Source organism: Apium graveolens, chromosome 5 (assembly GCF_009905375.1).
Source record: "Apium graveolens cultivar Ventura chromosome 5, ASM990537v1, whole genome shotgun sequence".
NCBI lineage: Eukaryota > Viridiplantae > Streptophyta > Magnoliopsida > Apiales > Apiaceae > Apium > Apium graveolens.
In genome coordinates, this window is record NC_133651.1 from 230,981,687 (window position 1) to 231,001,208 (window position 19,522).

General features: G+C 37.5%; 2 protein-coding genes across 2 annotated transcripts; both read left to right on the plus strand.

Annotated features, from left to right (window-relative positions):
* Window positions 1-9,865: 9,865 nt before the first annotated feature.
* Window positions 9,866-14,856, plus strand: LOC141724927 (LEAF RUST 10 DISEASE-RESISTANCE LOCUS RECEPTOR-LIKE PROTEIN KINASE-like 1.2). Its single transcript, XM_074527239.1, has 4 exons — window positions 9,866-10,904; window positions 13,126-13,185; window positions 13,277-13,504; window positions 13,702-14,856. Exons 1-4 carry the CDS (start codon window positions 10,160-10,162, stop codon window positions 14,625-14,627), a joined length of 1,959 nt encoding a protein of 652 aa, XP_074383340.1. The 5' UTR covers window positions 9,866-10,159; the 3' UTR covers window positions 14,628-14,856.
* Window positions 14,857-17,828: 2,972 nt separating this feature from the next.
* LOC141660792 (uncharacterized) lies at window positions 17,829-18,812 on the plus strand. Its single transcript, XM_074467774.1, has one exon. It carries the CDS (start codon window positions 17,829-17,831, stop codon window positions 18,810-18,812), a length of 984 nt encoding a protein of 327 aa, XP_074323875.1.
* Window positions 18,813-19,522: the final 710 nt, after the last annotated feature.

A 19,522-nucleotide genomic window follows, 5' to 3' on the forward strand; every position in this document is an offset into this window, starting at 1 on the left:
AACGCGCCCGCGGCTTTCATGGATCTGATGAATAGAGTCTTTAAGAAGTATCTGGACGAATGCGTGATAGTCTTCATCGATGATATTCTAATTTACTCTAGATCGGAGGAGGAACATGCAGAACACCTCAGGATAGTATTGGAAATCTTACGGAAAGAAAAAGTGTATGCCAAATTCTCAAAGTGTGAATTTTGGTTGAAAGAAGTTCAGTTTTTGGGTCATGTGATTAGTAAGGAAGGAATTCTCGTAGACCCTGCAAAGATAGAAGATATCTCTAATTGGGAACAACCAACCACGCCCACCGAGGTAAGAAGCTTTATTGGACTGGCCGGGTATTATCGAAGGTTTGTAAATAATTTCGCCAAGATAGCAGGCCCGTTGACTAGACTTACTCGGAAAACAGAAAAGTTTGTTTGGACAGAGAAATGTGAGGAGAGTTTCCAAGAATTGAAGAAAAGGTTGGTATCGGCCCCAGTGCTGGCCCTACCAGACGATAAAGGGAACTTTATGATTTATAGTGATGCATCCCATAAGGGTTTGGGATGTGTGCTGATGCAGCACGGTAAGGTGATTGCCTATGCATCCAGGCAATTAAAGGAATATGAAGTGAGGTACCCCACCCATGACTTAGAATTAGCCGCCATAGTGTTTGCCCTTAAGATGTGGAGACATTACCTATACGGAGAAAAGTGTGAGATTTATACTGACCACAAGAGTCTTAAATATATCTTCACCTAGAAGGAGCTAAACATGAGGCAAAGAATGTGGTTAGAATTGATTAAGGACTACGACTGCGAAATTCTTTATCACCCGGGGATGGCCAATGTGGTGGCCGATGCCCTTAGTCGTAAGGAAAGATTGAAAAGGATCACCACGTCAGAGGATTTGATAAGAGAATTTGAAAAGTTAGAGATTGAGGTCAAGGTCACTGAGCCAGGGACCGAAGGCTTGTATGAGATGGTTATGCAACCGGAGCTACTGGAAAAGATTAGGCGATGCCAAGAAATAGTGTTGAGGGAGAACAAGGAACTGGTAAGCGGGGAGGAGGCCAAGTGTGACCCAGACGAGAAGGGAATTAGGAGGCATGCCTACAGGATATGGGTCCCTAACGTTCAAGAATTAAAGGATGAAATTTTACGTGAAGGACACAGCTCTATATATACGGTCCACCCAGGAAGCACCAAAATGTACCAAGATTTGAAGGAGTACTACTGGTGGCCTAACATGAAGAAGGATGTAGCGGAGTGGGTCAGTAAGTGTATGACCTGTCAGAGAGTAAAGGCAGAACACCAGCGACCAAGTGGACTCTTACAACCCTTAGAAATTCCGATGTGGAAATGGGAGCAGATAGCTATGGATTTTGTGGTAGGATTACCCCGAACTAAGACTAACTGTGATGCAATATGGGTAATTGTAGACCGACTAACCAAGTCAGCGCACTTTCTTCCAATCAAGGAAACCTACACAGTGGATAGATTAGCAGAGCTATATATTAAGGAAATTGTGGTAAGACATGGAGTGCCAGTAGCTATCGTATCTGACCGAGATCCCCGATTCAACTCCAGATTTTGGAGGAGCTTTCAGGAATGCCTAAGAACCAAACTAAACATGAGTACTGCTTACCATCCACAAACAGATGGACAAAGTGAGCGAACCATTCAGACATTAGAGGACGCTGAGAATGTGTGTAATTAATTTTAAGGGTTCTTGGGATGAACACCTGTCTTTGATAGAGTTTGCCTACAACAACAGTTATCATGCGAGTATCGGGATGCCCCCATACGAGGCATTGTATGGCCGAAGGTGCCGTTCGCCCTTATATTGGGATGAAGTTGGTGAGAGAAAGTTACTAGGTCCCGACTTGGTGTAAAGGACAAGGGACATAGTTCAATTATTCAGAGGACGCCTAGAAGCAGCCCAAGACCGACAGCGTAAATACGCCGATCTGGCACGGAAGGATAGAGAGTATGAAGTGAGTGACCAGGTATTTCTGAAAGTGTCACCATGGAAAGGATTGATGAGATTTGGGAAGAAGGGGAAGTTGAGCCCCCGTTATATTGGACCTTTCGATATTCTAAGACGGATAGGACATGTGGCATACGAGTTAGATTTACCTCCAAATCTTCAACAGGTTCATAATGTTTTTCATGTATCAATGTTGAGGAAGTATAATGCGGATGCCACATATGTAGTGGAGCATGAGCAAGTAGACCTTCAACCAGATCTGTCCTATGTTGAGTAGCCAGTCGAAATCATTGACCGAAAAGAGCAATTACTCCGGAACAAGAGTGTCAATCTAGTCAGAGTCTTATGGAGGCATCACAACGTTGAGGAGTCGACTTGGGAATTTGAGAGTCACATGCAAGAAAAGTACCCCCATCTATTTGTGGATTGATTCCGGGACGGAATCCTTTTAAGGGGGGAGACTGTAAGAACCCTGATTTTTGTAATATTTTAAAACTTCAGTGAATAGTAACCGAAACTAATTATGTAGTATGTATGGAGTTCATCACAAATATGAATAGTGGAATTTTGGAAATCCGAGATCATATTCTTGTTTATCGAGGAAAATAAGTGAATGTAAAAGCCGTCGGAATTCGAAGATCCATGATTATACTACGTGTTTTCGTATCTGTAAGGAATGGCATAGAATCGGGAATACTACGTGAAATAAATATTATATCAAGGTATTTCTATGATCAAGAGAAAGTAATAGAATTGGTTAAAGGATTATAAGCAATAAAAGAATTCACTACGAAACGAAATGCTATGCGAGAAAACTATCAGAATAAAACGACAAGTGAATGAGTGTAAATTAAATAAGAAGTGAATGGAAGCCATGCAAGGTGGCCATGCAAGATCCTACACCCAACTAGTAGTTAGAAGTGTAGCTAGTAGTTAGTAAATCAAACTAGAATAGTAGCATGAATAGTGTAGGGGAGACAAGAAGTACCATGCACCATGCTTCTACTTTTCTACTCCACCACACAAATAATCAAGCCAAACCTCCACTTTTCTTTTATCCAAATAATTATATATCAACCCATACTTCTATTTTACACCACACCACTCAAGTACCCAAGTCAAGAAAAGCTCCCACACTCCTCATTACCAGCAGTTTGGATTTTCAGACCAAGGGGAAAGAAAAATTCATAACTTGAGTTTTAGAGCTTCATAAATCATGAAATTTGGACCATAGCTTCCTCATTACATATAAAAGGTACGTGAAATTTTTATGGCCATTCATTAAGGATTTCATAGGTAAATCGTGGTCCAAAGTTGGCATGTTTTTATTGGTTAGAAACTAAGTTATGTTCTTGATGTTTTCTTGTTAGTTTAAGGCTTGTTAAGGATAGATCAAGCTTCTCCAAGGTTAATACACTCTTACTAGGTGTTCTAAGAATAAAAGAAAGGTATAACTCTTTACCCTTAAAGATTTTATGGTTAAATTTTAAGGATTTATGTTAATAGTTTTAAGATTCAAAAGATTGTGAGTGCTTGAGGTTTGTGTGTAAATCTTATTAAGTTTTAAAGATTATGAGATGTGGTTCTTGGATGTTATACTAGATGATGTAGAGAATGAGTAGATGAGTTAATCTTGAGAAGTAAAAAGTGTTGTGTTGGTCATAAGTAGGGATTGTGTCAAGAACAAGTAGTAGAAATGGAATGTGGAGCCTATTGCACTTGGTCTTCCTTCTGCAGTGTATTAGGCCATATAAATTTTTTAAACTTGTGAGTCACTGGACATGAATGGGTAGATCTTGATTTTTAGTTTCTGTACATGTGTGGATCGTCGCGAGGGGATTTATGGTTTAGAAGTTATGACCGTTTTAGTGTAAAGCATTCATACGAAAAGCCAACTGCACATAGGCCACTTGCATGATGATTTTGAAAGGCTAAAAATGATTTCGGAATCTTGGAAAAATCATGATAATTAAATAATGCAGCAAGGAAGACTGTCTAAAAAGAATTTTAAGAAAATATTAATTTTTCGATTTTATAAAAATATTTTAGTGAAGCGAATCGATAATCGCGTACTAACTAAGATCGTTGGTTATTGATTTTAGATCACCAACAAAAGCCCCGAGACCATACCACTCCTAGCACTCGAGGCAAGTTTACGAAACCCTATCACAAATTATCCATGCTATGTATACTGTTGTGATACTGATGCCTTGATTTACAGTTTGAAAATATATGCTTGTCTGTGATATCAATACATTCAAATTACGCGATTGTTTACGAAAACAAACTTCGTTTTATACGAGTATGAGAAATTGAAATGAATTTTTTTTAATATAATACAAGATAGTGGGAGTCGGAGATATTTTTAAATCAATTTAATTCCGGAACGAGCCGGACTCGAAAGATTTCTATTTCAATAAACAAAGTACTTTCGCGTAACATACATATTAAGCGAACGATTGAGATTTGATTTATAACTATAAGAGATAATCGAAAATTCACTCAAGGGATATCCTATTTGATTATTTATTTATAAGTAATACCTAAAGAGTTACTAAAATATCCGGAAAATATTTAAAGAGATATTGAAAAGTTTTTAAATCAATTCACTCTATCTAAAATGTATGTAACCATTCGAAGGATAATTATAAGATGTCAAATCCTGTCTTAAGTATTCAATTAAGATGTTTATCAATTCATTGAACCTTATTGAGAAACATTTAGTACTTAAGGTTTTATCAATTCATTGAACCCTTCTTAGAAATATTATGAGAACGTAAATATTTAATATTCCGTACTTCTAAAAATCATTTAGAAATAGACATAGTTCCCAAGGATACTTTCTAAATTATTCAAAATTCTCGGAAGAGATCAATCATCTGAAACCTATCAAAACCTTAGGGAACTTAGTCTAGAAGCATAAGGGTTTTGCTTCCTCGCTCAACGAAAAACAAGTGAACAATATATGTAAAACTCTACTACAGTTAAGGGTTTGAAAATGATTTTAAATTCAAAACTCCGACAACTCCCAAGGATCAATTGAATTAAAAGTGATGAATAAATCATCTTATTTAAAGGTCAACTCAGAATGATCTATTCCTTCGATAAAGGATTTTATGTAATTGATATAATTATATTGGGACTGGAATATGGCCTGCCCGGCACGGAGAGGTATCGGGTAGTGACCAAGCGCGGAGTGGCGCTGTATACAGTTATATGGTCTCTGTGACCATTGACTTTCGGACTTGCACGGAAATGGGCAACCATCGTGTAATGTCTTGATAAGCCCAAAGGCGGCTAGGTTTGTATTCCTACTACTAGTAGAGAAAATTTCGTATTCGGCTGATCACCGGTACGAGGTTTATTCCAGTATAGTCCCTTTCCTCCACTTTGGATAAATTATTGTGAAACCTACAGCAGAAGGCCGATAAGGCTGAGTTTTAAATAAGGACGTTGATGTATATGTATCAAATCCATATGAGAATCTTGGTTCAAGCATCATATTGAGATTTTGAGATGAAATGAGTACGAGTATAAGCTGATTAAACTGATACATTTATAGTTGAGTTTTTCATAAAATTGACAAGTATATAAACTTTTAGAAACCTTGGATATACAATGCTTAATGGTTGTTTTTCCCTAAATGATCATATTTAAATAATGGATATCTATATCTTGCTGAGCGTTAGTGCTCACTCTTATTTTTATAAATATCATATCACAACAGATTACCAGCATGGCCCGAACCAGGATGACTACCCGCAAGCGGGTAGGGGGCGCACGTGAGTACCGTAGACTGTTCGTCCGCCAGCCACCTCAGGTAGACGAGTAAAGATAGTTTCCTTTTGAGTACTTGAACCAAGACTATTTGTGACCCGAGCCAGTCTCATGTAGAGCTGTTCTCGGCGTTCACCCTTTTGGGATAATTTTCTTCGGTCTGTAATAACATAAATACTTTAACATTAATTTAGTAATGTTTCTGAGCATATAACTTGTGTGTGTGTGTTATTTTGGTTAAAAGGTCGAGTAATGATGTGAAAAGAGGATTAATTATTTATTAGACAATATTAAGTGATCGTAACAACCCGAATTCCCGACCTTGAAATTGGGGGTGTTACAGAGCCTCCCTCCCCATGTCGCCACAGAGGTTATGTCGCCACGCAAATCAATTGTACCTCCAGTGATCGCCACAGAGCACTTCTTGTCGCCACAGAAAAGCTGGTCGCCAAATAATTCTCAGCCATACAATTATTGGATAAAGTCTACACAATTGCAGCAGAAGAAAAGGGCCATATTCATTTTATTTTATGTTCATCTTCTCTCTCAAAAGAGAAGTGAAAATGGCAGCATTGATTTACAGAGAAGCTCAAGCTATTTGTATATCCGTTTAACTTCTCACCGTAGTAATGTTATAATGCCCGATTTAATTCTTGTATATTCTTAGGGGCATTATAATCGTTACCCGTAATTAAATCCTAGTACAAACAAAAGCTAGATTATTGTATAGGATTTGATTTGTAAATCTTTGTAGTAGCTAGGAACTTTAGTGTTCTTAGATTGTAGCCGGTTAATTTATTTACCGGAGTGTAGCAACACCCTCGAGGATTTATATATGAATATATATTTCCCCGAATATCTTGTGTTCCTCGTTTTTATCGTTCCAAACACTATTCCTCTCAAGAACACGAAACCACTAACCGAGGCCTAAATACTTTTTCCGCTAAAGATTCGAAAGAATTTTTAATTTAGTGATTATCGTATTCAACCCCCCCCCCTTCTACGATAATTCGGAACCTAACAGGCCTCTTATCAGGATCACGGTCAGATATGGTACGAATAGAGGAAGAACTCGAATGATCCATTGAATAAGTGAAGATGAATAACATACAAGGATGAACAATAGAGCAAGATAGTAATACAATAACAAATTCACATGAAGGAAAAAGAAAGGAAGTGAGAAAGACTTACATGAGGCGACGAGGTCAAAAGGTTGAAGAGCAATCCTCCGGGAAACCGCTGCGGTTTTGGTAAGAAAGAAAGAAGTCAAGTAGCCAGCCCCCAATTAATGCACCTAGAAAAGAAAAGACAAACACAAAAATAAGTACTTATACATACGTAAAAAAATGAAGAAGAAAAAAAAAAGGGACACACGCTTATCATTTTTATTTTTTAATTTAATCCTTTGACTTATGGATATTTATCCTTATTTATTTCCATTAACCTTAATCTAACGCTTTGTTTAGTATCCAGATTCCAACCCAACAAATCTAAAGATTTTGCTCCAAATAGGAGGGACACATGTTGGAACTTGGACCAAAAGAAGCAGGCCCAAGAAAACTTAGTGATAACAATTAGTTAATAATTAGAAAAAGGCCCAAAATGCCCATGATGTAAAGGAAAAGCCCACTTGGGACTTCCTAAAAATGTAGAGCCACTGGCTCATTTATAAAGATTGAATAATTGAATAAAGAAAGATTTTTTTTAAAATTAGTTTGGTATATTAAATAATATTCGAGGCATATCACCAACCATCTACATGTTTGACACGCTTCTTATCTTTGTCCATCAAAAGCAAGTTAGCACCTGTTATGATTCAACCCCCAAATATGTTGGAACAACCATTTAGGGGTGTTCGCGGTGCGGTATGGTGCGGTTTGGACCAAAACCGTAAACCAAACTGCGGGTGCGGTTTGTCCAATTTTTCAAACCGCAACCGCACCGCGTAAATCTTATATCGCGCAAACCACACCACGAAAATGCAGTGCGGTGCGGTGCGGTTTGAGCGCTTTAAGAAAATAATAAATTTTAATGCGGGCGATTTACAATTTTCAATACATCAATAAATAAATTAATAAATAAGTTTCAAGTTCGATAATATTACTTCAAAATACAATTTTAGTAAATCTGAAACATAAACTACAATTTCTAATTTTGTTTGGCATACATTAGATAAAATTTCAAATTATATTAGTCATTGACAAAAAAAATGGTAACATCCAACCATCCACTGTAAGCTGCAACATTGCTACATAAAAGTTTATTATATATATTTGTTTATATTATAAAGGGACAATAATAATATATATATTTACTTATTATAAAGGTAAAAGACTATTATATATATATATTAAAATAATATGCGGTGCGGTTTGAACTACGAGAGTAAAGTCTCAAACCGCAAACCGCACCGCACCACGCGGTTTGACAAAAATACAAACCACGACCGCACCACGAAAAGTTTAAACCACGCGGAGCGGTGCGAAGCGATACAGTGTAGGCGTTTTGTGCGGTTTGTGAGGTTTGATGAACACCCTTACAACCATTTACTACATTTGTTAATTCGCAACTGCACTTATTTAAAATAAAAAAAATATTCATTGATTTCGCTGCTATGCAAGGACTAATCACAGCTCAGAGAAGCATGTAAAATGGACTGTAAATAAGTTAATACGCTTACGAATAGTTCGTTGTCCGATTCAATAAATGTTTGCCTCGAATTCGGTTTGATCGATAAACGAGTCAAATATGAACATAATTTTAAGATTCAGTTTGTAAATGAACTGAATTTGAGCATAACACAGTTCGGCTCAAAAATTCGCAAACAAGTTCGATTAAAATGATCGCGAACAAGTTCGTTAATATAGTTCGTGAGTGATGTTTGTGAACACGCTAATTGATATAACTCTTGAATAAATGTATTACTTACTAGTTATATATGCTCGTAAACACGTTATAAACACACGGATGACACATAATTTAGTGAATAATTATATAAATATTTATCTTAAAATAAACTTATCAATTTATTTAATCCATCTATTGTTTATTAAATTTATAATTTTTTATATTTGATAGTTTAATTATAATATGTGCTAGATGATAAATATATATATAACAATTTAATTTAGTATGTGTCATTTGTTCTTATCTAGATCTAAATATAATCAAAATCTGAATATTAAACACTCAAATTTATTTTTTTTGTGCATAAGATTTTCAAAATTTTGATTTGTTATTTATATATTTTTTTTAAAAAGAAATAAGTGAAACTCATACAAAAATTCGAGAATCGTGAGAAAGAATTCTTAAGCTGAGCTGTTTGTGAACAAAAGTTCGTAAAAAATATCATTGAGTTGTTCGTTGAATCATAGTTCGTGAGTTGTTCGTAAACATGTTCGCAAACAATCTTTTTCTTAATGAGTTGATACACGAACAAAAAATTTGACTCGACAAAAATTCAAGTTCGATATATTTTTAAAGAGCTGAAACATGAATACTTAAGAATTCGGCCCGATTGTGCTCGTTAGAGCCCCACATGTAGAGAGTCTAGGAGATGCTTCCCCCGAAAATTAATTTGTAAGAATGTGAACTTTAATCTCAACTAAATTTAATTTTTTTAGAAAAATCTAATACTAAAATATTAATGTATAATCATATATTGAATTTATTTTAATATCATTAATCAATTATCAATACAAAATTTTAATTTATCCCGAATTTTTTCTGCTAAGAAATTTAATTTTGAGATTTTTTGAAAAAATACGATTTTTTTAAATACAATTTTTATTATTTTTGCAAAAATACGATTTTGTAACCGCTGAAATTGCACATACAACTCGAGGCCAGCAACCATCAAATATTTCAATCCGTTTACTAGAAAATGTAAAATAAATTGTATATGTGGTTATTTTTAAAAAACACAATTTTTTAAAATATTTATGATTATTTTCATATAATAATAATAATAAAATTTTAAAAAAAAAGTCAACGTCCTAATGGGGCATCTTAAAAGTCAAGTCGTTAGATAAAGTACCCGAGACATATAGAATCAACTAAAATATGTTGGATTCATACTGTTACATTGCATATGATAAATGGCTTATATAATTAAGGGGTCACAATCAGAGTTGCTACGAACTCTCGTGGAAGTTCTTGGTCAACGCATACAACTTGAAGCATTCGGTGGTACGCATTTACAAGGACATGAGTTATCTATATTCTATATAGTAATCATACATTATATTTAGTTTAGATTCCAATGGCAATCTATTATTAAGATTCTTTCTTGATTATCAGTTATGGAAACCCTGGTGAGCATTTCATTTCACATGCTCAATGATATTTGTTATTCAACCCTGTTTCTATAACAAGTGCTACATATATTTTCACACAGTTAGATTGCAGAAACAGGAATATGAGGCTTATTCTGCTATGTTGTTTGTTCATTAGCATTTGTTTGCTTTCTTTACCATACGAATCGTTTTGCGAGGATCCACAATTTGAAGAATGCAAGAAGGATAGAGTTTGCGGAAACCAAACTATAAGGTTCCCGTTTTATACTGATGATAATTTGAGTTATTGTGGCTTCCCGGCATTCAGACTCACTTGCATAAACAATGAAGTCTTGCTGCTCAACATATCGGAAGGCCAGTACAGAATTACTGAAATATTCTACACCAACAATTCTTTTCGCGTATCTAATATTTTGAGTTCAAGAAGTGGTTTCTGCAGCCTTGACAAAATTCGCAACTTATCTTTGCCTAGTGATCGTCCATTTCAGCTAAATAGCTCTGCGGATTTAATTTTGTTATCCAACTGTAATCCGGAGTCTGCTCAGATACTTTCCAGGTATAAGGTTGTTTGTGATCAAGAAAGCAATGATGCAGATTGGGTTTTAGCAATGAAAACTGAAGATCCAGCTTTAATTTACGCAACTGCAGTGTGTAAAACTGTAGCAGTGGCACCTATACGTGATTATAGGGAGGATGATACTGATTATTTAATGATGATCAGAAATGGATTTGATTTGAAGTGGGTCGCCACCAATTGCAGCGACTGCACGGATAGTGGTGGGTATTGTGGATACAAAACGCCTGACAACAAATTCCAGTGTTTCTGCTATGATCGACCCCATTCTCGGAGCTGTAAACCTGGTAACGGTAAGCAACCTCTTTGTTTTTGAGTTTTTCTCCTAAGTTTTAATTTTCTAGTTGACTTGGTTAATTTTATTCAAACAGCAAATTTAGGTTTACATCTATATACATATCTTCTTAATAACAAAAATGTCACATAAATCACCCAAGTCACTGTGGAAATCTCTGCTAGCAGTCAGCAATTAGAACTTATCTGTATAAGTACTACAATAAAAATGTACTTGGATTGAGACAGCAACTTTTGTTGATATAAAAGTCTGACATACCTAACCAATGTCAAAGATGATAGTTATATAGTAATTTTTAGCTCTATGGAAATAAAAGATCAAGTTTGAACTGGTCTGTTTTGAGAATTTTCAGTTGGTCAATGTAATAAACTACTATAAAGAAGCAACTAGGCTGAGTATTGGCTGATTGGAGTTTACTTACAGGTATGGCATTGTATAACTCATTGCTTCCTGCCCAGATATCAACAGTTTTATGTTGCACATTTGTAGTAGTTTCCATGAAGCTACACTTTGTATATGGTCTCTGTATCTTTCAAGGCACATTAACAAACATGGTCGAGATCTTGACCTTAGATCATATAGTAATATTGCAATCAATTATTCACTGATAGGGTAATTAGAAATTGTATTTTTAACTGCATTGACTGATATTATTACAATGTGATTATATTCTATTTGTAGATTTTAAAGTCATTCTTTGTTCTACGAAAACGGAAAAACACTATGCAGAAGCTAGAATTCAAGGGTTCTTTAAACACAGATTTTCAACCCTCTGTCTATGACTATGATCATACATGACCTATTCTTCCAATTTGTACCCAAGACATTTCTTGAAAGATGACTTTCAACCAATATAATCAAGAGACTTCAATGTAAAAAGTAAATAGCACCGATTGTTCCGTAAAATATTAGACCCTAAATATAGCAGAAAATGAAACTAGGAAGTAGACTTGCTTCCTGGTGTCTCTCTTCTCAAACAAGCACTGAATTTCTTCTTCAAATTTCTTGGTAGTTTCATTAAGTTGAGATGAATGGGATGGTTTTAGAGAGTTGCAGGGGTCAAATCTTTCGTCGACCAATGCCATGATGAGGTTCACATATAACAGCAACTGCAAAGCTTTCCATGGTCTTTATTTCAACTAAGACTTTACCATCAGCAATTCTAGCTCAAAAAAATCTATGCATCTAAATACACATATATATATATGGTGACTAGTCAAGCAATTGCAGAGCTGACACTACTTGTATCATAAAATTTAGTTTCATTTCTACAGCTGCACATTCTTGATGGATGCTAGTTTCATTTTTGCTTTCTTTTTGTCCATCAATTTGACTGTTTTTAGCTCAGCTAAAGCAACAAACAACCCCAGGCCTGTTTGTCCAATCTCTTTTAACTGCCAAAATTTTCGCAACTTATCTTTCCCTTTCTACATGGATTCCACGGATCGAGGATGTGGACTATGCAAGTTGAAATGCAATGAATCAGTTCCAAAACTCCAAGTAGGGGGTCAATTATATGATGTTAAAAGATTAAATCAGACTTCTCAGGAGATTCAAGTTCATGGCCAAGCACTTCAGAATCTCCTAGATAGAAAAGACTGTGCTTCCTTCAGCAGTATATATTTTCCAAACTCCCCTTCTATATCCTTCAAACTAAACAACATCACTTTGTTTAAATGCCCAGAAAATTTTAAAAATAAATTTCAGAATTACGCCTTTCAAAAGTGCAATGATTACAATTTGTACTACAGATATCCGGTTCATCACCGGTCTCCAATCCCAGATGAGCTTCAGTATAACTGCTCAGTAATTAAACTTCCACTGTCAACTATGAGCAACACTAGCAAAAGTAATCAGTTGTTTGAGCTGTTAACTGCTGACTTCACTCTTAAGTTTCATCTCTCTCCTCAATGTTTAAAGTGTTACTCTAGAGGTGGTCAATGTGTAACTGACGAAAGATATTGTATAAACACCAAAGGTATGCCATATCCTCATAATGTTTATCATGCCACTGGTCTTCATTAAATCAAAGAATACTGTAGATGATTGTGTGCCATCTCTAAGCTAAAGAGACTTCTTCGTGATATTTGTGTTCGTATCATTTTAGGACATGGCAACACGTGTGTTTCAGTGTTTATGCATAATTAAACAAAATCATGTCGTCGTCTTACACACGTTTGAGCTGACATATTATTTGTATTTGTGTTGTTGAACTGCAGAAACGAACACAGAAGAACATACAGAGAATAAGACTAGCTTGGCAGTGCTACTTGGAACAGGTACCACGCCTATGAACTCTACTACTAAAACTGAAATATGTCATAACAAATCAGAAAAAAACATTGACGAACTATACTTCTCTTTTGCTAGCTGTACCTGGAGCCTGCATTATAGTAATCTTGGTTGTCATTTTCATTTTATGGAGGCGTAAGCAATTGAAGAATTGTAAAGTTGAAAGGGACTCTTCGGCAGACATCGAAGATGGCACTTCTTATTTTGGGGTCCCTGTCTTCTCTTACAAAGAGCTAGAGGAAGCAACACATAATTTTGATCCTGCCAAAGAACTTGGGGATGGAGGTTTTGGAACTGTTTACTATGGTAAGAAGCTTCAAATCCTCCAGTCAAAATTCAGGCACAAGATTATAGACCAGTTTTCTCGGATAACTAATGTAAACAATTCTAAGCCTTGCATTTGTCAAAAAAAAACCCAAGTCTTGCATTTATTTAATTGTTGATTCTTGTCAGAACTTTTTAATCAGCAAATTTTCTCAAGGGAACCTTTCTTTCTCAACTAGGAAAACTAAGGGATGGCAGAGATGTAGCAGTGAAGCGATGTTATGAAAACAACTATAGGCGGGTCGAGCAGTTCATGAATGAAATCCATATCCTTACCCTCCTACGCCACCGCAATCTTGTCATACTATATGGAAGCACTTCACACCGAAGTCGTGATCTCCTACTTGTTTATGAGTACATTTCCAATGGCACGCTTGCTGATCATATCCACGGAGATAAATCAGCAACTGAACCACTGACATGGCCTGTCCGAATGAATATAGCCATTGAAATTGCTAGTGCACTAGCTTACCTCCACAAATCAGATATCATTCACCGTGATGTCAAGACAAACAACATACTTTTGGACAACAATTTTTGTGTCAAAGTTGCAGATTTTGGGCTCTCGAGGCTGTTCCCTACTGATGTCACTCATGTCTCAACTGCTCCGCAGGGCACACCAGGTTATGTGGATCCAGAGTATCATCAATGTTACCAACTAACCGATAAGAGTGATGTTTATAGTTTCGGAGTTGTTCTTGTGGAGCTTATATCATCACTGCCTGCAGTGGATATAAACAGACAAAGAAACGAGATCAACTTGGCTAATTTGGCTATAGACAGGATTCAGAAATGTGCACTCCATGAGTTAATTGATCCGTTCCTTGGGCAGGAAGCTAGCACTGAAACGATGACTACCTCAGTAGCAGAACTAGCATTTAGGTGTTTGCAACTTGACAAGGACTTGAGGCCAACTATGGATGAGGTCTTGGAATGTTTGGAGCAGATTCAAGGTGTGCATTTGCCAAAAACTACTCTTCCACCTCCTTCCCCTGAAATGGAAGATGTTGTATTGTTGAAGAAAAATATCAATATAATGGATTCACCGGTGAGTGTTGCTGATAAATGGATCAGTACATCTACCACACCTAGTATCAGCAAGTGACAAATAAAACTTCTTTTTCCCTATCTATTTGCTTGTAATGGCTCTGATACTATGTATATACGAATTAGACTGTATATACATGGTTGGCCTTGGGATGAACTGTACAAAAAAATTTATATATAGACTGTTGAAAATGGAGATGAACATAATTTAATGGAGACAGCCGAGGTCTCCTAGGCAACAGCAACACGACCCGATTTTGGTAATTTTAATGATATATTTTCCTTTAGCTGATGTACATTTGGTCATGTAACCAGGGGCAGAGTATAGGGGCGGTTTGAACGGTTTTGTATCGCCATACCAACCAAATCATAATTTTTGGCAGGGTTGAGCAGAAAACCGTAAAAACCGTCCGCACCGCACCAATCCACACCATAAAATGCGGTTTTTAATTTTCGTGGTATGGTTGCGGTTTGAATTTTTAATAAACCGCGCAGTGCGATAAAGGTTGTGGTTTTAAATTCCTGAAATGCGGTTCAAACCGTACCGACTTATATTCCTATCGGACTATCCCACTAAATATTTACAACCCAATACTTAATTAGGTTATTGTTTGCTCTTCGGTTGGCCGCACAAGCACTTCCCACAAGTATCAAGATTACATTACATCCTATTACTGTTTCTTATGTTTCTTATGTGATTAAAATAGTTAGCCTTGTACTCGATTCATGATCATTGTTTACAAATTTATATTTTCATACTTAATAATAATTCGTAATCAAATTTTAGAGCTACTATTTATGTCTTTTGCTTAGCACTTTTAAGTTATTTTTGTTTTATAATTGAATTGCTAAAAAAGTTAAACTTTCCGTTGTGTAATTTCTAACTTGTATTATTGAAAAATATTGGCGAATTTGTGTTATAACATTCGGAAATTCGATTAAATTTAAGTTTTGTATTTTATTTAAATCTTTCGAATTTTTAAAGTGTAAACTGCGGTGAACCACACCGCACCGCACCGTATTTTCATAGTATGGTTTATGCGGTTTTTAAGAGTACGCGGTGCGGATGTGGTTTGAAAATTTGATCAAACCGCATGTGCGGTTTGGTTTGCGGTTTGAGCAAAAAACCGCACCGCCCGCATCGCGGTCACCCCTAATTTTTGGATTTCTAATATTTTAAACTGTAACCAATCCAAAAACCATAATATTCAAAATAAACCAACCTAATTAAAACGATTTGTGCTGAAGGTTGCTATTGCATGTAATTAAACCAACCTATTTGTTACCCGTAATTTGACACAATCTGATTTTGTTTATTTTAACGTGCTCCTCATTTTTAAATTAGCCTGTTTTGTTTATACTAACGTTCTCCTCATTTCTATAACAAAATTTACCGCATGCATGTTTAACTTTTTAATCTATTTTAAGATGCTTAGAATATTTTTTTTAAATCACAACAAAGATCAAGCGACATATTGTTTGTCAATGTAAATGGGAAACTTACTAAGATAGGCCCGATACGGTGACCACCGAACGAAAACTCATTAGACGACCATATTATTGGGCCGAAGGCCTAACAAGCCCAGAAATCAGAGGCCCAAAGAAAGCCACAGGCCGAGATCAAACTTTTCCCCAACCGTTGGGATAAGGCAATCATAACGCCCCATTTCTCCTCCTCTCCATTAATAAGGTGTAACTTATGAACATTAATGGGAAAATCAGGTATAAAACCCCTGGAAAAGTAAGAAATAAGGATCACATTCTCATTCTCTCATACACTCTCTACTTTACTTGTATTTCTTTACCCACTTTACATCCAGATTCTTACTCTCACACCGGAGGTGAATCGGGGGGCATTCTCTTACCTTTCAGGTCGCAGACGAATGTAGTTCCTAGGTGGCCGAAGCCTGTTCGTTCGTTCCGAAAAAATCTGGACGTAACATTTGGCGCCGTCTGTGGGAACTACAAGAATCACTAACGAGGTATCGAGACAATGACCAACATAGTTTCTGAGCAAACGCCGCCACCTGGTTTCCCTCCACACGATGGGGTGCAGACGTCCACCCTGGTGGATGCCGATGAAGTCATCAAATTAACTCCCAAAGAAGAAGCCATGCTCCTAAAGATCCGAGCATAAAAGTTAGCTGTGGAGAAGGGCAAGGCGAAAGATGATCAAGCAGAGAAGGAGGCAGAGGCCCGCGCTAAGTGAAGAGAGGCCGATGTGTTGCGACTGAAAGCCTTACAGCTCTAGAGGGAAGAAATTGAGCTACAAGAAAAAACACTACAGACCAGAAAGAACTACTAAGCACAGGAAAGAGTGCATGGTGTATGACGAAGAAGATGACTCTAACTCTGATTCGCATCCCCGAGGAAAACGAACGAAGCAACCCTTTTCATCTGATTTGGACGAGGAGCCCGATGGGTCCCGAATCAGGCTCACTCGCCTGGAAATGGCTATGTTTGGCGATAGACGGGTTGATCGAGAGCCGATCGTGACAGGAAAATTAAACAGTATCAACCCCCTCCAGGCGAGGAAAGGCAGTTCCCAAAGATGAGTGAGGGAAAGGAAGACCCCGAGGACCATTACGAAAATACGAGTTACTAATGATTGGAATGAGGCATAATGACATCATGCTCTGCAGTATGTTCAAGACCTATCTGAAGGGATCGGCCTCGATATGGTACAAATCCCTCAAACCCAGGTCCATCGGGTCGTACGAGCAGTTGAAGATAAAGTTCCTGAAGTACTACTCGCACTTATATCGAAAGGCGAAGGACACTGAGGCCCTAGTCCATTGCAGACAGGGGGAGAATGAAGAGTTAGGGGATTATTTGGCTCGGTTCAAGGAAGAGGCTGGAATGGTCATAAATCTAAACAAAGTCAAAGTTATGGGCTTCCTAACGGCGGGACTAGACCCCTACAAAGGTAAGAAGCTTTTGTCCTCTCTTTTACGATTTTCCCAAAAAATCCCTGAATGATATATATGTGAGGGGCGAAAATATTCGCCGAAAAATGGAAAGTATTGGGGGATACAAGGACTCCCGAAGGGAGGACCTATTAAAGCGAGCAGACAGATACGAAAGCTCAAGATCACGTATTGACCGAAAGGACAGTAGGAAATAAGGGAGAAAGGAAACTGATCGTGGGGCCGAACGACGTCGTGATAGAGATTCGGCCATATTCACCCCTCTGAATGCACCGATCTCCAAGATTCTCCATGAGATTAAGGGCAAGCCTGGGTTTGTTCGACCTGCCAAGATGAAAGTCCCAAATCATAAGAAGAACCCCGACAAGTATTGTGATTATCATAGAGACAAGGGGCATAATACTGACGAATGCTACCATCTCAAAAAGCTAATCGAGAGAATGATCAAAGAAGGCGAACTTAATCAGTTCGTTCGAGATCTACGTGACAAACTGGGGCCGAAGTACAACCAAGAAGAACAAGAAGCTGAAGAGCCCGATCGAAGAGACAGGATAAGGGGCGAAGTGAAGACTATATCTAGGGGCAGCATTCTGGACAAGGATAGCAAGACATCGAAGAAAAAGTATGCTCGAAAAATATACAATCTCTATCTGTTCGGACATGAAAATCCCCACATGCCCATGACTTTTAGTATAGAGGATTATGAGGACGTCATTCGCCCGCATGAGGACCCTCTTATCATCAACCCCATCATTGGGCATAATAAAATTTGGAAGGAGATGGTGGATACCAAAAATTCGGCCAACATACTGTTCCACAAGACTTATTGCAAGATGAACCTGATGGGAGAACAGTTAGAGCCCTGTAACGAAGCCCCTCTATACACCTTCGGCTGGCACCCCATACAGTTTGAAGGTACAATTACACTTCTTGTCCTTCTGGGTGCATTGCCATATACTGTGGAAAAGCCTGTGAAGTTCTACGTGGTTCGGAATGAGAGCCCATATAATGCTATCTTGGGAAGGCCATTCCTATCAACCTTCGAAGCAGTAGAATCTATACCCCATCTCAAGCTTAAGTTTTCAACCGAGAAGGGGGTAGGAGAGATGAGGGGCGATCAAAAAACCGCCCGAATTATAATGTTGAAGGACTTAGAGAAGGATCAGGACTATGAAAAGCCAGATGAAACTGGAAAGAGAAAAAGGGCTGAAGTAGAGCTTAGTGGGAGCAGAGAGACACTGAACATTGAGTTGGAGAAGTTCGAAGCAGATCTTTCAAGTCCGATCGCCGAACCAGCGGCCGAACCGAAGAAGTAGAGTTGTACGTTGGCCATTCGAGAAAAATGGTTCGGATTGGGAGAAATATGGAAAAAGATCCGAAAAAAGGTAATTGATGTGATTCGGCAGTACCATGATGTGTTCGCCTGGGGGCCGGAAGACATGCCTGGTTTGGATCCCAAGACGGCTAAGCACTGCGTGAATGTGCAGCCCGATGCCAAACTAGTGAAACAGAAGAAGAAAACTTTTGCAGTCGAACGATAGAAGGTAATAGAGGCCGAAGTAGAAAAAAAATGTTAGAAGGCAAGTTCATAGAAGAAATTGAATACCCCGACTGGTTAGCTAACGTGGTAGTTGTCAAAAAATCCAATGGAAAGTGGAGGATGTATATGGACTATATGGATCTCAATAAGGGGTGTCTGAAGGATCACTACCCCTTACCTAGCATCGATAAACTAATAGACACCACGGCTGGTTACAAGGTACTTAGTTTTCTTGATGCTTTTTCTGGTTATCACCAAATTACCATGAATGATAAGGATGTGCCCAAGACAGTGTTCATAACTATGAATGGGACTTTGCTTATATTAAATTACCCTTCAGACTTAAAAACGCTAGAGCCACATTCTAGCGAATGGTGAACAAAGTATTTAAGGAATAGATCGATCGGAATATAGAGGCTTACGTGGACGACATGATTGTAAAGTCCATGTTCCAAGACCACACCGAAGATTTGAAGGAATGATTCA

What these genes read in the sequence shown, in the direction of transcription:
- LOC141660792 (XM_074467774.1), top strand. Translation starts at nt 17,829, where the DNA reads ATGAAAGTCCCAAATCATAAGAAGAACCCCGACAAGTATTGTGATTAT.
- LOC141724927 (XM_074527239.1), top strand. Translation starts at nt 10,160, where the DNA reads ATGAGGCTTATTCTGCTATGTTGTTTGTTCATTAGCATTTGTTTGCTT. An exon ending in GGCAGTGCTACTTGGAACAG is followed by an intron (nt 13,186 to 13,276) that starts GTACCACGCCTA and finishes CTCTTTTGCTAG; the next exon opens with CTGTACCTGGAGCCTGCATT. An exon ending in TTTTGGAACTGTTTACTATG is followed by an intron (nt 13,505 to 13,701) that starts GTAAGAAGCTTC and finishes TTTCTCAACTAG; the next exon opens with GAAAACTAAGGGATGGCAGA.